At 41.4% G+C, this 17,813-nt stretch overlaps 1 protein-coding gene across 4 annotated transcripts in view; it reads left to right on the forward strand.

The window, feature by feature from the left end:
* Window positions 1-17,813, forward strand: part of ZC3H13 (zinc finger CCCH-type containing 13) — a 230,261-nt gene that overhangs the window by 15,164 nt on the left and 197,284 nt on the right. For 2 of the 4 annotated variants that reach the window (XM_029602891.1, XM_029602890.1), the window contains exons 3-4: window positions 5,684-5,793; window positions 9,011-9,122. In XM_029602891.1, coding sequence (XP_029458751.1) covers window positions 5,684-5,793; window positions 9,011-9,122 — 222 coding nt within the window. The remainder of the gene's footprint in view (window positions 1-5,683; window positions 5,794-9,010; window positions 9,123-17,813) is intronic. The other 2 variants (XM_029602893.1, XM_029602892.1) reach the window with 1 other exon arrangement.

Raw genomic sequence — 17,813 nt, forward strand, 5'->3', positions numbered from 1 at the left:
TCTCTATGCTTTTGTCAGCACTGTTTGGAGGCTCAGGCGATTGCTTGGGCCATTCCCCTTGGACTCTACTACTTCTGGAGGGGAGTGTGGCAGAAGGCAACACATCAGTTGTCTCTTCTCTCCTTATTTCTGATGACAGTGACATCTCCAGGAGAAGGAGATGTCAGATTTGTGCCTTTGGGCCTCAGTATGGATTCATCCTCCATTTTTTTTCTTGGGCAGAATTCGCTTTTTTCAGAACCTGCAGAATTTTTCTACAGAGGTGCGCAGGGGAAGCGCAGCGACCTGCTATGAAGGGTCGCATACTCAAGGCACCCACTTGTCATCCTCTAAGGGTAACTGTCACAGGAAACTGTTCCTTGGTAATAATCAGGGAGTTTTGGATCATGCTACATCGGATGACTCTGACAGGGATTTGGATTCTCCCTTTTGAAGCGGGAGAAATCCCACCGGATTCTGAACCACAGCGGTCTCTATTCCGCTATAGTTGCCGAGTTTGTTGATGCAGACCTTGAAGGCGAAAATGGTGTGAGCAAGGAGTGATAGTTTGGGACTGACAAAGAAGGAACCCAGATTAGTCTAGTCTACTTACGCAAAGTGTCATTTTTCTTACCCCTCTTGAATCCAATTGCAGGACGTTTGACCCTTGAATGGCATGCCCCGGAGGCAAGTTCAATGGGGAGTGCGCCTTGGTGAGTTTTGTACCCCTTGGATCTGAAAGCAAGAGCTCAATTATGATTTCCAAAAGTGATTACTTTGGTATGTGCTCATTTCAGTGGAAGGAGGGATAGTTCTTGATAGTGCTTGAGATAGGAGATTGTCTATCCTTAAGCAGACCTTTGAGGCCATGGCAAGGCATTGCAGATTGTTTCTTACTGTGGCCTTGGTAGCTCGGGATGGTTTGCATCTCTTTTTGGGGACACAAGGAGCAGAGTACAATGGCAGATCTTTACTAGATTGAGGGCCGCATTCTAAGCCGATGCAGGCTATGACTTGGTGTGGATGGCCCCTGGAGCAATGGCTTCCGTGATAGTGGCTAGAGGCCTGTTGTGGCTGTGACATTGGTTGGCAGTCAGTTTCCAAGTCCAATCTACCAAGGTAACACTTGAGGGTTCTATATAGGCAGTAAGTTGGACAAAATGGCAAATAGCCAAGATTCCTTGTTGGCCAAGGACAAGAATGTGGCATCTCGTCCTTTTTGGGGCTGGTGGCCGTGCTGGGATTTCCTGGCGATTTCACCCTTACACAGGAGTATCTACTCGAAGGTCTCGTTCCTTTGGAAGATTTTAAGCCTTTTGAACTAGAACGCCTCGTAAAGAGGTGGGCTCTGAGAACAAAGCACCTAGATCTTTATGATGGTGTTATACCTGTTGGTTCAGGAGATAAGTGAGGAGTCTTTCTCTTTATCGGAGGGTTCCAATTACAACGGATCTGAGGATCCTGGAACTGGTGAGAGTGGACTATGCCCTGGAGCTTTTGTGAATTCCTCTGGGTAGCTTTTATGCTCTCCCATGTAACTCTACAGAAGAGTGTGGCAGTGGAGACTACTCTAAAGAGATGGTTGGATTGATGGCCATAATTCCTATTCGCAGATTGCACAAAATAAGGAGCAATATCCAGGGTTTCAGTGCAATCAAGACATTTGACAGAGCCTCATTTTTGTATAGAAACTCTCCTTTCTGTAATGATAGAAGTATAAACGGGAATTTCTCCTGTCTCTTGTTCAGATGGAGTTATGTCTACATATTCCCATTCCCCAGGGGTATCGAATTTTCATGCATTTTGCTGTTTTGGGATGGCATTCTCATTTTCAAGAACTGCTCTGTAGGCTGTATACTGCGCCTAGTACCCTTTTTAAGGTCAGTTGCGCAAGAAGGATGTTCTGCTATGTCTGTATTGGGACGACTAGCTCTCTGCTTCAACGGCAGGGGAGAAATATCGATACTTCACGCATACCCAGCATAGCTCTCTGCTTCAATGGCAGGGGGAATGAAGAAAAGTGGATCTATATACAGACAACAACCAACAAGGACTGAATTACATAGTCTGGGTAAACAAGTATGGGTGTAGTTGCTTATTGCGGCGGTTACTACCCCTAACTAAGCTAGATATTCACTTAGATGCAGTTACAACACTGCTCTCTACATTAATGGTGGCGGTGGAAGGGAAATAGAACCAAAAGGTTACTAAGAGCCAAGACTAACAGAAGTATGAGAGAAAAAAAAAGTGCAAAGCTTACTGGGCAGACTGGATGGGCCGTTTGGTTTTCTTCTGCCGTCATTTCTATGTTTCTATGTTTCTATATTTGAATCAAGCAAGCAAAAGAATGTTGTTTAACTTCTCACAAGCTCTTCAGGAACTAAACTGAGCTTGCAAAGCTCAGTTTATCATCGCCTCAGACCCAAGAGTATCTCGGCATACAATTCAATATGAAACAGGGCAGAGATTTTTTTGCCAGTGAGTTGCACTTAGCACATGATTGCTCAAGTTTGTGCCTGGAGCAGCCCTATTTGCTTGATGGTGTGGGCTTACTGTCAAGTCCTAGAGTTGATGGCAGCCACATTGGAGGTTGTTCCCTGGGCAGGGATGCACATGCGGCCCCTTCAGAGCATGTTGCTCTGCTGGTGTGATCCACAGGAAGCATGGATCTTCTCAGGAAAGAGTTTTCTAGGAGTCACCAGTCAGTTTAGTATGCCTGACAGATGCGAGCCTTCTGGACCGAAGAGCAACAGTAGGCCATCAATCAGTTGGAAGTATGCACAGTTAGCCTGCCTGCTTGTGGCTCTCTGAATGGCTGTGGCCTGCATCAATCATCACAGCGAAACCAGAAGCCACCAGAGATAGAAAAGCTCATGGTGTGGGCAGATCACAATCTCCAGGACATATCTGCCTTCCACATTGTTGGGAAAAAGACTTCCTCAGCAGGCAAGACTTAGACCCATGTGAAGGAGAGTTGGTAGACAGAGCCTTTCAAGTCATAGTGGTGCGATGCGGTCACCCATATCTAGATTTACAGATAACCTCTGGCATTGCGGAAGTGCCACGGTTATTCAGATACAGAAGTGATCTGAGAGCGCTAAGTATAGATGCTCCTGTCTAGGTCTGGCCACGGATCAGAATGTGGTATTCCTTATCGCTACGGTAGCCTGGATCATTTGGTTACAAATTTCCACTCAGGAAGGATCTGTTGCATCAGGGGTCCATGCTGCACAATGTTTGGTCAGTTTTGTCTTATAATTTGGTGCCTTGAGAGGGCTTGGTTGCTGAAGCATGGTTATTCTTCTGCAGTGAATTCCACTTTACTCTGGGACAGAAAATGTTTTGCCTCTCTAGCTTACGTTAGAGTTTGGAGTCTATTTGAGAGCAGATGTGAGAGGAAAGATTCTCCTCCTCTCACTGTTGGCATTCCACTGATACTGGAATTTTTTACAGGAAAGTTTTCTTAAAGACTTGGCCCTTAGCACTCTGAAGGTGCAAGTAGCGACTCTTGCCTGTTGTGGAGAATGTGTCAATGACATGACTTGCCTTCCGTCCAGATATGTTCAGATTTTTGAAGGACCCAGAAAACAAGAGGGTAGGCGATCTAAAAAAGCCTTTAGGAAAACACAAAAGGATTAGATGCCCAAGTCTTTTTCAATCTTTATTGCAGTGGAGAAGTATTTTTAAAAATATTTGCCCGACTCAGGTCGAGTTTCGCTGTCCGTGTGATGGCTGCCTCAGAGGCTTAGACTCTCATTGAAACTTGGGACCATTAATGAAGCATCAAGCTTAGAAATCAATCTCATTTAAAACAATCCGTGATGGGAGCAACTCTTCAATGCTCTGAAAAAGTCACAATCTCGTGGGCTGTATTCAAATGACAGTGCCTTCACTCCCCGAACTGGATGTGTAGTCTCCACTTTTCACAACAGACATTGTTTGTTAATGGTCCCAAGTTTCAATGAGAGTCTAATCCCCTGAGGCAGCTGTCATACGGACGGCGAAACTTGGCCTGAGTTGGGCAAAAATTTTTAAAAATACGTCTCCACTGCAATAAAGATTGAAAAAGACTTGGGCATCTAATCCTTTTGTGTTTTCCTAACAGGTTTTTGAAGGGTGTCAGGATTTTGTGTCTTCCCTTATAGCTACTGGTGCCTCTTATGGATCTTAGCCTGGTCTTCAGTTTCTTGGCTAGCTGTTTAGCACGACCAGTTTCAGATCTGCAGGCTCCTTCTTGCCATGAGCCTTTTCTGCAAATAACTCAAGGGGCTGTACTGATTAGTATAGTACCTTTTTTCTTTTTGACAAAAGTGGTTTTGGAGTTTTATTTAAATTATTATATGCCCATGTCCACTCAGAACAGGGATAGAGAAGAATGTGACTATCATTTGTGGCATGTCTTGCATGTCGAGTGGCATCGGATGTGGTTCTGGAAGTTTACTGAATCTTTCAGGCAGTCTGAGCACCTGTTTGTGTTCTGAGGTGGAGATAAACAAGGTAAACCGGGGATTTGGGTGATTTATAGCCTGTTGGGTAAGAGTTATCATCTCGACCGACTGTATGACTGTAGATCTTCTATTGCCTACCTATATAGGGCAGGGCATATTCCACTAAGGCTCTGGCGGTATTGTGGGCAGACCTTCCATTGTTTGTTTATTTTATTTATTTATTTTATTTATTTATTTATTTAACATTTTTATATACCGACCTTCATGAAAAGATTCATATCGGATCGGTTTACATGGAACGTAGGGACTAACTAAATAGTTAACCATATAACAAGAAGGCAATAACAAGTTACATATAACAAGGTTTGCCGAGCAGCGACTTGGTCCTCCTTCCACATTTTCTCCAAGTATTACCACTTGGACGTTCAGGCTCAGGAGGTGCATGGTTGCTGTAACCACGGGCAGCCTCCCGCCCTGTTTGGGAGTAGCTTGAGTACATCCTATTGGTGTGGATTGGCCTGCCTGAGTGCAGAGGAAGGAGACATTACTACTTACCTGATAATTTCCTTTCCTCTATGGAAGGCAAGCCAATCCATAACCCGCTCTTGGCTGCTGTCTTGCCTTTTAGTTCATCCTTATTTACGGATGATGCAGCATATTCCTGTTTTTTTTTGTTGAAGGACTGGTAAGTGTCATAACCAGCCCCTCTGTTAAATGAATATTAATTCATTTGGCTGAACTCAGTGTTTCAAATTGGTTGAAGCATGAGTGGTTGGTTGATAATAGTCATGCTCAAATTTAATCAGTTTGTCCACAGTTTGGCTTTTCCAGAGATACTGGTGGGCTGACATTAGCTTTACTCTGTCTCCATCTGCTGGTAAAGGTGCATAACCCACTCGTGGATTGGCTTGCCTTCTTTAGAGGAAAGGAAATTCAGGTCAGTAATAATTTATTTCCTCCCCAAAAGTGCTCCCTAATGGGTATTGTTGGTGTATGTTGCACTGTAAACAAAAGATGTTTGTTTATAGCTTTTTTTCCTAGACTGCTCTCTGATCTTTCTTCAGGGTCCAGTCAGAGGTCAGGTTGAGCTGCTATCTGATTAATCCTTGCTGTGTGGTCACACAGAAATCTTGTTGATGTGGATGGTGTAGAGTAACTCCTGGAGATTTCTCAGAATATTGTTTTGTTACACAAACATGAACATTAATTTCTAGGAATGCTAACCTGAAATCTCCACCCTCATTTCTGTCTTGCAGACTCAATGCCGTAACTGGCTGAAGACTGGCAACTGCCTCTATGGGAACACCTGCAGGTTCGTACATGGCCCTTCACCGAGAGGTAAAGGATTTAGCGGCAGTTACAGAAGGTAAATCCAGAATTTCCACTTGAATAATAATTATTTGCATTTGTAAATCCAAATTTTTATCCAAATTGGATCCTGGCTCATATTAGTTGTCCTTTCTTGAGATATATATATATTCAATTATCTCTGGGGTGGATGTCTTTTTCTGCTCAGTGTGACACATGCACACATCTTAGTAGCTACTGTAGAAATGATCCTATCACTACAGCTTTACTTACTTCTCTAACTGTAATTGGAAGTAATTTTACCATGGCTTCAGAGTTCATGCTTGAGTCAGAACGATGTACTAGTCGTCATACTTTTTCCACTGCTATATCCAGTGAGCCACAGCACATGTATTTTTTATATGCCGGAGCTGAGTGTTACTTAGTTTTATATTTTAGCTGAGTTCATCATGGTAAAAAGAGAAAAAACCAGAAAAATCTGCAGTGCTTGTAAGGGAAATTTCTAAAATGTTCAAATTGCAGGATTGAGATCTATTTCTTTCTCATTGTGTAATTGCTGGATTGAACATTATGGGCTCCGAAATAGCATCCAGTGATGTGGTAGTTTGTATATGAAAAATATTAGTTTCATCAGCTCTCCAGTCAATATAAATTCTGATAGCACCAGTGTTACCGAATGCGTGTGAAGATCAAGCAGCATTCCCTAGTGGCATCACAACCTTAGTGATATAAACAATTCAAGGCCTCCTTTGCGAGAAAACAAACTTTTTAACATGAATCCAAGCTTGAACACCAACATTTCAGTTTCACTGAACTTATATCAGGTATTGTCAAATGCAAATTAAAAAACAAAAAGCCGCTTAAATATATCTGCGAGTTATGTGGTTTCTTCCCCATACTCCTCCCTAATCTAAGCCTCTGCGGCCTGCTTTGGTAGTGTATCCTCATGTGCTGTTCCTGTCACTTTCAGCAGTGCTAAAGAAACCGTTTGGGTGTATTAGCTCCGAAATGATGGCATTCCGCTCTTTAATAGTAAAGGCCACAATTTTAGCATTTATGTAAAAAAAACAGAGGTAAATAGAGGAAAAGCAAAATATGCTTTTAAAGGAACGATACACCAATAAACTAAAAGTGGAGAGTAATACCATACAAGCAAAACATTAATTTCAGTCCTAAAAGCAGCTGTCATTTGGGTACCTGGCCCAGCAGATTGTCTTCTGCCTTCCATTCCATGTAAGAAACTGGGTGGCAGTGATATTGAGAAATGTTGCTGACGAAAATATCACTGCCAAATCCCTCCCTTCACATAATCTTTATAATTTCAACCAAGAAGTGGAGGCAGGGGCAGCCAGTAGAGCATCCAGTTTGGATTTTGTTTGACCTTGATTTTGTTACTATGGTGATCACTCAAAGCTAAAGTTAAAAAAAAAAAAAAAAAAAAAAGACACTATCCCACACAGTTAACTGCAGGGTTTACATTGTTTCATTTCCATCCCCTATTCTCATTACACCTGTGTTCGCTACTCTAGTAACTTCATCTCATGTTATAAAGCACTGCGCTGAAATCAAGTGACCTGTTTTGGGTTTGGTAGACATGTAGGAATTAAACAGCTGTAATAAATGTGATTTAAAAGTGTAGTATGCTCACCATAGTTATGAAGGGAAGGATATTCTTTGACATGAAAAGTTGGGTTAGTAATGTAGAGTCATTTTCTTAGTTGCTGGTATACTGAATATTTGTTTTGAAGCCTTTTTATATTGACAGTCTGACAGCTGGTTTTTGCCAGGCATTTTTACTTTGTGCTTATATTTAGTATGTGTTACTAGCAGCCATGTTATACCTATCTGGCAGTTACACATGTCTTTTTTTTTTTTAGCTCATAGAAAAATAATGCAAATAACAACTAATGTCCCAGAACTCAGCTATTATTGTATCTGTCGCTTAACAGTGAGATCAGATTTCAGCAAGGCAGTAAGCGGGAATTTACCCAAGTAAAGAAACCTGGGTAGCTTTTAGGCGGGATCCCTGGGTAAGTCAGCTGCTGAATGCATTTCCTGAAGTTACTCAGATAACTTTTTAGGACAGCATTTAGTCCAACCAGCCTTAACCAGGTAAGTTTAGCAGAGCAGTGTCTCCTATATTGGTGCTACCCGGCTAAACCCAAGCTCAACCCCCAGAACAATTTCCCCTCCTCCCCCCTCCCCCTGCCCTAGGTAAAATTTTGCCAGTCAGCAGGGCGGAAATTGAAAATCTTTGGGGTTTGGCCATGTAACTTAATATTGACCTTGGTGTGTTAGTGTGACCGAACATCTTACTGCCATTGCTGGGTAACCTAATTATTGCTGTTACAAAACTTTCTTTGCAAGCTGAAGTTTTTGCATCTGTGACATTGGAGTTTCAATCTCTGTGGGTTTAGCAGATCATTTCACTGCATATTCTGCCCAGCTTTAATTTCCTAATGTTAATTAGAACTTAACAAATGTAAGGCCTATCTTGTTTGTTCTGTTTTTTGAATGAAACCCATTTGCTAAAGCATGTTAGCACAGTGTCCAGGATATATCTAATTCCAAGCTGCCCTTGGGCCTATTGATTATTCTTATAGCTCTTTCTCCTTTCACATACACTCACTGCCAACTCAGAAAGGTACGCACAGGTCCTAATAATGTATTTATGACATTTTGGTGCTGCAGGTAACTCAGTTATCTGCCTTCTCTTTTTAGCCTTTGTCTAGCAATGCTTTAGCACAAAAGGGGTGTAAACTTGCATTAGCTACACCCTTGGAGAAACCATAATGCTTAATAATAATTGTCCTTTCGTTTCTCCCTTTCAAGCTGTCATGTATATCATGCACATTAGCCGATGACCTGGCCTTCCACCCCAGAGGTGAATGTACGTTTTCTTAACTGGTGGAATTGCAAAGGATGTTGGGATCCTGTTTGGGTAAAAGATTTTATACAAATGCAAATTATTATTATTGGACATACAAGCACACTAACTGCTTCTAATGTAAAATCATATTTCTGGCTGGAAGGTAAATGAGTTGCTTCCTCATCAGTTGCCGTTGCTGTTCCAGGGCCTGTAAGGAAAGCCACCTCCACGCCTGTACTCCTGTATACCAGCCAGGGCATCGCTGAAGCTCCACATTCAACAACAACCCCCATCCCTCAGCTGACCCACCCAAACAGTGCCAAGTCATAGGGCCAGTGAGTGAAAGTATGTTAACAGTAAGAATAATCTGTGTTACAATGTGGTTCTTTGTGTTTGTGTTGCTCAGGTCACCAGACAGGCCTACTGGAGATCTTAGGGAAAGAATGAAGAACAAGCGTCAAGAAGTGGAAGCAGAACCACAGAAGCGTAGTGCAGAGGAACCGACCTCTCCTACAAGGGTAAGAATGAAGACACAACACAAGCATTAAAGTTTCTCACCTAAATAATGCCATACATTTATGTGGCTCCAAAAGTTTTCTTGTTATGTGATTCTTACAGATTGTTCAGTGCCGGAGGAGGAGGTAAAGGTAATATTACAAGAAGCTTGTGTGCAGTGGCATTTGCTGGCATATTTCCAGTAACCGGTGCTTTGTCATGTTTTTTTTTTCCTGCAGTCAACCAAATGCTATATACTATCAGGCCAATTCAGTATCGGCACGTGTTAAACGAACGCTCATGATTGAGCGCCTGCTCCCTTAATGCACGCGATACACCTCTCCCGGGCACCTGATTTAATATTTAAATTGGGTGCCGCAGTAAAAATGAGATTTTAGGGGAAATTGTGCGCCCATAGCGCCTCCTCGGCAGCAGGTGCCCAGGAAAGGTGGCTGTCAGCCGGTTAGGAAAATGGATGTTCAGTTTTATGAGTGTCCCTTTTCCTAACCTGTGCACAACAATGGGTTAGGAAAATGGATGCTCGTTAATTGAGCATCCCTTTTCCTAACCTGGCTGCCAGCACATTTTTTTTTTTTTTGAATTTTTTTATTTCGGTTCCTCCGACTAAATATCGCAATGATATTAAGTAAGAGGAACCAAAAAAAGGAACAGAATAGGAATATTTTCTGCTTTTCTGTAATTTTTTGGGGATTTTTATTTTTATTTTTTTGAGATTTTTATTGCAGCTATTCCCATACCTCCATTAGTTAAGAACATAAGAAAATTCCATACTGGGTCAGACCAAGGGTCCATCAAGCCCAGCATCCTGTTTCCAACAGTGGCCAATCCAGGCCATAAGAACCTGGCAAGTACCCAAAAACTAAGTCTATTCCATGTTACCATTGCTAATGGCAGTGGCTATTCTCTAAGTGAACTTAATAGCAGGTAATGGACTTCTCCTCCAAGAACTTATCCAATCCTTTTTTAAACACAGCTATACTAACTGCACTAACCACATCCTCTAGCAACAAATTCCAGAGTTTAATTGTGCGTTGAGTAAAAAAGAACTTTCTCCGATTAGTTTTAAATGTGCCCCATGCTAACTTCCTAGTCTTTCTATTATCCGAAAGAGTAAATAACCGATTCACATCTACCTGTTCTAGACCTCTCATGATTTTAAACACCTCTATCATATCCCCCCTCAGCCGTCTCTTTTCCAAGCTGAAAAGTCCTAACCTGACCTGATCCTGACTTTGTGCCATCAACATCCAACGATTCTCATTTAATATCTCAGTCAGAGCTGAACGATCTGGTCAGAGATTTGGCTTTATCGAAGAGTCAGGTGGAGCTGCTTGGGTTAAGGCTGCAAGTATGGAATCTTTTGTCATCTGATACGAAAATTTCAGTATTTCTCAGTAGTCATGAAGATTTGACAAAATATTTCAACCAAGTAGACAGACTTTTTGCTGTGACATCAATGGATTGTTTTGTGCTCTCGGATGTGACCATGACCCAACAGAATGGCGAATGTTTATTGATTCATCAATCTTAGTTTGAAGGCTGTTTTGCTGCACAATAGCAATATCTATCCATCAATACCTGTCGGACATATGAAAGAAACGTATGAGAACATGCAGTTACTGCTGAACCACATTGAATACTCGAGGTACAACTGGAATTTGTGTGGTGATCTCAAGATCTTCAAATATTCAGCCATTAATCATGCCATTTTTACATAGCATTTAATTTATTTGTATACCGTTCAACCGTTTATTCTTTCCTATCTCTTCCTTCTTATCCAAGTTCTGCTACCCTTGTTATTTGTAACTGCTCCTTCGATCACCACAGTTCTAGTTGATGTATTTAATGCACTCCCGTTTCATGTAAACCAGCAAGATATGTGCTCATGATTGCCGGTATATAAAAACCTTAAATAAATAAAATAAATAAATAAATAAATAAGGTAGTTGCATTTCTACTGGGCCTGCAGCTTGGTTACACCAAGTATTGTTGCTTCCTTTGTGAGTGGGACAGTCGATCAAGAGATTTGCATTACATCAGAAAAGTCTGGCCTCTCCACAAGAAGTTGGTTCCAGGGCTGAAGAATATTGCGCATGATCCATTGGTGGATCCAAGTAAGATATTTCTTCCACCTTTGCACATCAAACTTGGGCTGATGAAAAACTTCGTTAAGGCAATGAACAAGCAAAGTAAAGCCTTTGATTATTTGCGGCAAATGTTTCCATGCATAAGTGCCGCCAAGATAAAAAAAAAAAGGTGTTTTCGTTGGCCCACAAATTCGAGCTGTGATGGACAGCCATTTTGATGGTCTTCTGCAAGGTACAGAACGTGTTGCGTAGGCAGCCTTCAAGAATGTAGTTTGTCACTTTCTAGGCAACTATAAGGCAGCAGACTGTCGAACAGGTTGAAAATCTGCTTCAGGCATAAAATTGATCAAGTGCAACATGTCATTGAAGATAAATTTTCTTCATTGCCACTTAGACTTCTTCCCAGACAACTTTGTGAGTGAAGAACATGTTCTTTGTGAGTGAAGAACATGTTTGAAAGGTTTCATCAAGACATTGTCAAAATGGAGAAACTGTATCAAGGCAAGTGGAACCCCTTCATGCTGGGTGACTATTGTTGGACTCTCATCTGTGAAGCGTCGGACAGTGATTACAAATGAAAATCTGCGGCAAAACATTTTTAGTTTTGTTTTCTGGTGCCAAATTGCCATTATAGCTTATGCCACTACAGACACGTAACAATGCTTAATGTATATCGCACTATTCTGGCAAACGGTACGGGATACAGATATAATAAATGCATATTTGTGTTCAGATTGTTAGTCTACTTGTTTCACCGCAGGTTGTGGAGGAAACAAAATGTTCCCAGAAATTTGTTTACCAGTGTAACCTGAATCCTGGTGATCCCTAAAGAATAGTCATTGCATAGCTAATAAAAAAAAGCCAAAAAAACCCCCAAACCTGTTAGAATAGTCTGATCATTATCTTTCTTGGGCATGGCGAATCATAATCAAGCAGCTTGATTGTTAATTGTTCCGTTAAGGCAACATCAGAGACCTGGTGATAGCAATGGTTGACTCTTGGGATAGTTTTCCAAATTAAAGCCATGATCTAGCAACATGTAGATATTGGATGTTAAATTTTCTGCAATACCCAAGTAATCTAATATCATCCCAGTAGTCTAACAATTCAAGCACAGGGGTCAAAGAGAAATTTGATCCTGTGATAGAAACAATCTCCGATTTCACTGAGCTCGAGAAGGTAGCAACCTGTGCACATATGTACCTTTCACACCCCCTCTAGCACATGGGACTGGGTGAGCTACTAAACCTAGAGAATAAATGTGGATAGCAATTAGTACAATGCAATAGATTGTTGTATTGCTATGTAACATGTCTTGAACGGCTTCAGGAAGGTGGGAAGAATAAATATTTCTAGAGATGGACCATGGGTTCTTTTTCTTTACAGCAAATTGAGACCTTATATGCTGAGGAACATATATGGCATCGATCATCCTGAACCAGCTCGGTCCTTAGCTCAGAATACCAATTTTTTGAAGTATTCCAAGAAAGAGTTTTTCTGATTTGCAAGTAAAGATGCCTATGCTGAGGAACATCATATGTTGTCATGATCACTGAATGATCTGATATTGATCTTAGAATATAATTTCCAAACATATTTGAGGCCACAGTGTTCCATTTCCCTATATCTGGAATGAAAGTAAAAGATACAGAGAAGGGCTGGAAAAAATCAGTCAGGTTGCCTGGGCACCTAAAATTCAGCACAAGGTGGTATCCAGCTTTTCTGGAACTACTGCTACTTTTTTTGTTGAAGCTCTTTTTGGTAATTTCACTGAGAAATTAAACTTCTACTGTGACTAAGAGGAAGGGAAGTTTGAGGTTGAGGACCTAAGTAACAGAGAATCCCACAACAGTATCAATTGTGGGACAGATAGATGCCTTTTTATATTAGCAGTCTGGGCTTGGAGAGGCATTTGTGAATGGCATGGGAAGCATAATGATATTTTTGGATTTGCTCTTTGAGGAGACCTCAGGCCCAGAATCTCTACTCTTGATGAATGTTTTTCAGAGATCCAGAGACGATACCAGAGTGAGAGTGTCTTGGACAGGTTACCCTAGAAAGACGGTTGTATTGAGTTAAGACTGAACTACACCTTGATGTAGTCTATTGAGGAAATACTGGGAAATTCAGAGATGAATTATGAGGTGTATTTGCAACAGATAAGGAAAGTAATTCCCCCAATCAGGGAAACACTTTTACATAAACTTACTGTTTTGGAAACTGCATTTTTTGATTGAAAAACTTATGTTTTTACTCAAGAAACTGTGGTGCTTAAAATCCAAGAAGTTGTTCAGCAGTTAACATTAAAGACTGAGTCTGTAAAGGATGTTAATTTCACTCTTACTAAAGAAAACACTGTAATCAGGAAAAAAACTGGAATCTATGGAAAACGCCTTGAATTGAAAAGTTTTAAGAGCAGGTTCTCTTTGGTTGATTGCACGTTGATGCATATTTCTTAAAAAGTTTAATTGGTAGTGTCTGCATATTTCTTGTCTTCTGCTAATTTTGAATTCTTATTTTCCTCCAGAAAATTCTTTATACCAGAAAAAGACTGATAATGATAAATTGGTCAGTAATTATTCTCAGGTTTTAGATAACTTAGTTTACCAGTTGTGCTATGCAGACTTTGATTAATTTGTTTTGGAGCCCGATAGACACTAAGAGGTGATTTTTATAAGCCCGATGTGCGAATAAGCTGGGCTGACGCATGCCGACCCTGTTTTAAAAAGCACCCAGATACGCACAGAAAACTCACTGCACATGGGGCATGAGTGTTTCAGGACCTGGCCAAGAGATGTGTGCTTAAATCCTTACCCGCCCCAGTGCGCGCCGAGGTCCCTGCTGCGTAACTTTATTTCTGCTATGGAGGACATGTAAGTAATAAAATGATTGAGCCGTTTCTGAGGGGTTCAAAGGGTCTGGGGTAACTAGGGCAAGGGTAGGCTATCAAACTACGGGGGGGGGAGGGGGATGGGTTGGAGGACCTAGCTTTTAACTGGATGAACTGGTTAAACTGGGGATGGTGTGGATGCATGCCCCTTTTAAAATTCCCCGATTTACAAGGTGAAAGCAGGATTTATGTGCCTATGCGTGCGTCCACTTAAAATTTGGTGCGTGTTTGCGCATAGCCAGACTATTTTATAATATGCACACCGGTTTGAAAGTTGTCTAAGTATGGAAGCTTTTGTTACCGAAATTGGGAAAATTGTTCTTGGGTATGAAAATTCAGTTACACTGAGATATATCTCAGACTACTCAGGCCAGAAGGAAGACGTTCCTAAGTTTCTGAGGCAGCACACACTTTCCATTGGAATCCAGTTTAGTTTAGAAGCTTTTGTATATTTTGGGGACTTTGACTAATTTGTTCTTTTCCTATAGAAGGACAAGGGCAAAGAACATAGAATCTGGTTTAGAAAAAGTTTTGTTTCTGATTCTCTTATGTGAGGTTTAAAAAGCTTGCATTTGATGTCTTATTTTTTTCTGAAATGTTTGCCTGGTGGTTTTTTTCCTGTGCTTTTCTTACTTTCCTTCTTGTGGAGGAGCTCTGTTGGATTCTTGTCATTATTTGTGTTTATATCCTTAGGCAGATATAATTATTCATAATTTTTTTCTTTTTCTTTCTTTTGTATTTGGCTTAAGTGTTTCAAGAGTTGTATGTATTGATTTGGAAAATTTAATAGAAATATAATTTTGAAAAAAGATGTAAATTATAGCTAGTACCATCAGGTTATTAAAAATACTCTTCAAAAATGTATATATATACTTCTTCATCCAGTCAGACCAATTCAAATGAATAGGCTATGCCCACTGACTAGTACATGGAAACAGAGAATAACAGGCTTGCTGATAACCCTTATATGCATCCATGCAGCCTGCCAGTATTACCTGGAGATGAGAGATTAGCTCGTACTCCCTCTGAGTATTGCCCTAGCATAGGAGGATTAAACAAAAAAAAAAAAAGAAAAAGGCAGCTTCTGAGGTGAAAGCCTGGTGCTCACTCCCTCCTTCAGTTGAGCAGAACCTTGGTCAGGGGCTTCCAGAATTGTTCTGGGCTGGGCTAGATGGTCTTCTGCCTTCCTCCCCCACCAGTCTTTTTTTCTTCCTCTTTTTCCTGCTCTCCTGATTTTCGACCTGACTGGCTAAAGTAAAAAAAAAAAAAAGATATATCTAAAAAGAAGAAGCTTTGCCAAAGCAGAAGCAACTTGGGGCTCAGGAGCCATTTTAGGTCTGTGAGGTGTGAAGATGATGTGTCTTCCTCCTCATTTCCAATGGGCTGGCTTCTGGGGGTCTACAGGAGATTCCGTTATGGCTCGGCCCTCAGAGGATTATTTTTTTCTCCAACAGAAGCTTCTTTCTCCTTAGCCTGCACAAGTAAATTTTTAAAATATTTACAACAGGCTTTTACTATGGGACAGAGTTCGGTCCCAGGATCCAATCCAGGTCTTCTAGCCCTTTGTGAATTAGGGGGCTTGCTTAGAAAGAGGCTGGGGTGAGGGATGTGGAAGAAAGGAGATTGGAAGAGGTTAGTTTTTCAAATTATGAAGATTCCCTTGATGGTTTTAAAAAGATGACTGATGCAACTAGTAAGGAGGAGGTGAATTTCCTCCTGAAGGGGAGGATGGTTCTTCTATGGTGCATCTCTTCCATAAGGAAGACCTGGCATCCTTAATTATGCAATCTTTGAGTATGCTGAATGTAGTGGAGGAGAAGAAAGAGAAGCCTCTTAGCTCAGCAGATGACCGCATTATGGTCAGTATTAGAAAGCCATCCAAATCCTTTCCGCCACATAAGACGGTAAACGATCTGATTGATCTGGAGTGGGTTTCTCCTGAAGCAAATTTTAGAGGTGGTTGAGCACTGGCCTAATTATATCCTTAGTGCCTCAGGAGAGAGAGAAGCTGAGGTTTCCAAAAGTGAATGTGCTAGTTTCTTCAGTGACTAAGCAAACTACAATTCTGGTAGAAGATGGTGCGGTTTTGAAGGATGCTAAGGATAGGAAAATAGTGTTGTAGCAAACCTATGAAGCTGTCAGTGTGAGTAGCAGCTTGCAGCTGTATAGTTGCAAGGTTTGGTGCAGCATGCATAAGGAGGGATGTGGTGGATGAATCCCTTCAATTGGAGCTGGGGACTGTGTATCTAGCAGATGCCTCCTTTGTTTTAGTATGGATTGTCATGGGACTGATATCTATAGTAGCAGCAAGGCAATTTTCTTTGGCTGTGAAATTGGTTGGTAGAGACCATTCTGACTAAGATGCCCTTTGGAAAGAATCTAGAGAATGATGCACAAGTTCTGGGGCGATTCAAAAGTGTCAAAGCTAATGAAGGATAGGTGTAAGAGTTTCTCTCATTCTCTTCCAGCTCACAATAAGTTTCTGGACTCTACAAGTATAGACTGGGTTGATCTTTGACGTTCGTAACATTTTAAGGAAGAAAATTATATGATTTACCCTAAGATTTTAGTGGGGCACATAGGGCATTCACACAGCATAAAGGCAGCAGATGTCTTGTAGCCCCCTAAAAAGAAAACAAACATGGGGCACTGCCATTTGTAGATCCCTGGATTTGATTGACACTTGTTCCTCCTGGAACATAAAGGGGGCAGAGTTTGCTGATCATCAAGATGGTGCTTCAGATGTTTTTCAAAATCAATTTGAAGCCTTCTCAGACTGGAGTATCTTGGGAACCCTATTTGACATGAAGGAAGGTCATGTTCATTTGATGGAGTAAAAGATTCTAAAACTGCACCAGCAGGTTCAGTTGTTGTTGTTGTCCAGGTTTCTGACTGTGTGGAGTTATCTACAGCTTGTCAGTTCCATGGTGGCAGCCTTGGATCTGGTGCCGTGGGCAAGAGCTTACATGAGGCCCCTGCAGAGAGCCTTGCATGCCAGGTGGAATCCTTAGTCTCAAGATTACTCCATTTGACTGCTGGTACCAAGAGAGATCAAGAGCAGTTTGCAGTGGTGGATGAATTCCAAGAATCTGGTATTAGGTGGAGATTTCAAGCCCACTGTCTGGGTGACCGTGATGATGGATGCAAGCCTAAAGGGATGGGAGACTCATTTTCTGAGTCAAGTTGCTCAAGTATGTTGGTCAGTGATGGTCTGTGTATTATTAGGAGGGCCTTTTGGTTGGCTCTGCTACACTTCAGTTCAGTGCTAAAAGGTCAGGAGTTCAGAATAATTTCTCAATGTCATGGTGGTAGCATATGTGAGCCATCAATAAGGTGCCAAGAGTCTGTAGGAAGCAGAGGAAGTTTAGCTGCTGCTCCATTGGGTGGAGAAGAATCAGAAAATAATCTCAGCTTCACTCATAACGGGAGTGGAAAATGTAAAAGCAGACTTTCTCAGTTACCATGTGGAGGATCCAGGAGAGTTGTCCTTATCTCAGGTGGTGTTCGATTTAGATAGTGGCCAGGTGGAGATTTCTGCTGATGGATCTCACAGCCACCTCCAAGAATGCAAAGGTGAGCAGATTTATCAGTCAAAAAAGAAAGAGATGTTCATCCAGGTTGGATGCTCTGGTTAAGAACATAAAAACACAAGAATTGCCATACTAGGTCAGATCGAGGGTCCATCAAGCACAGTACCCTATTTCCAACAGTGACCA

This window comes from Rhinatrema bivittatum, chromosome 5 (assembly GCF_901001135.1).
Source record: "Rhinatrema bivittatum chromosome 5, aRhiBiv1.1, whole genome shotgun sequence".
NCBI classification, from domain to species: Eukaryota; Metazoa; Chordata; class Amphibia; order Gymnophiona; family Rhinatrematidae; genus Rhinatrema; species Rhinatrema bivittatum.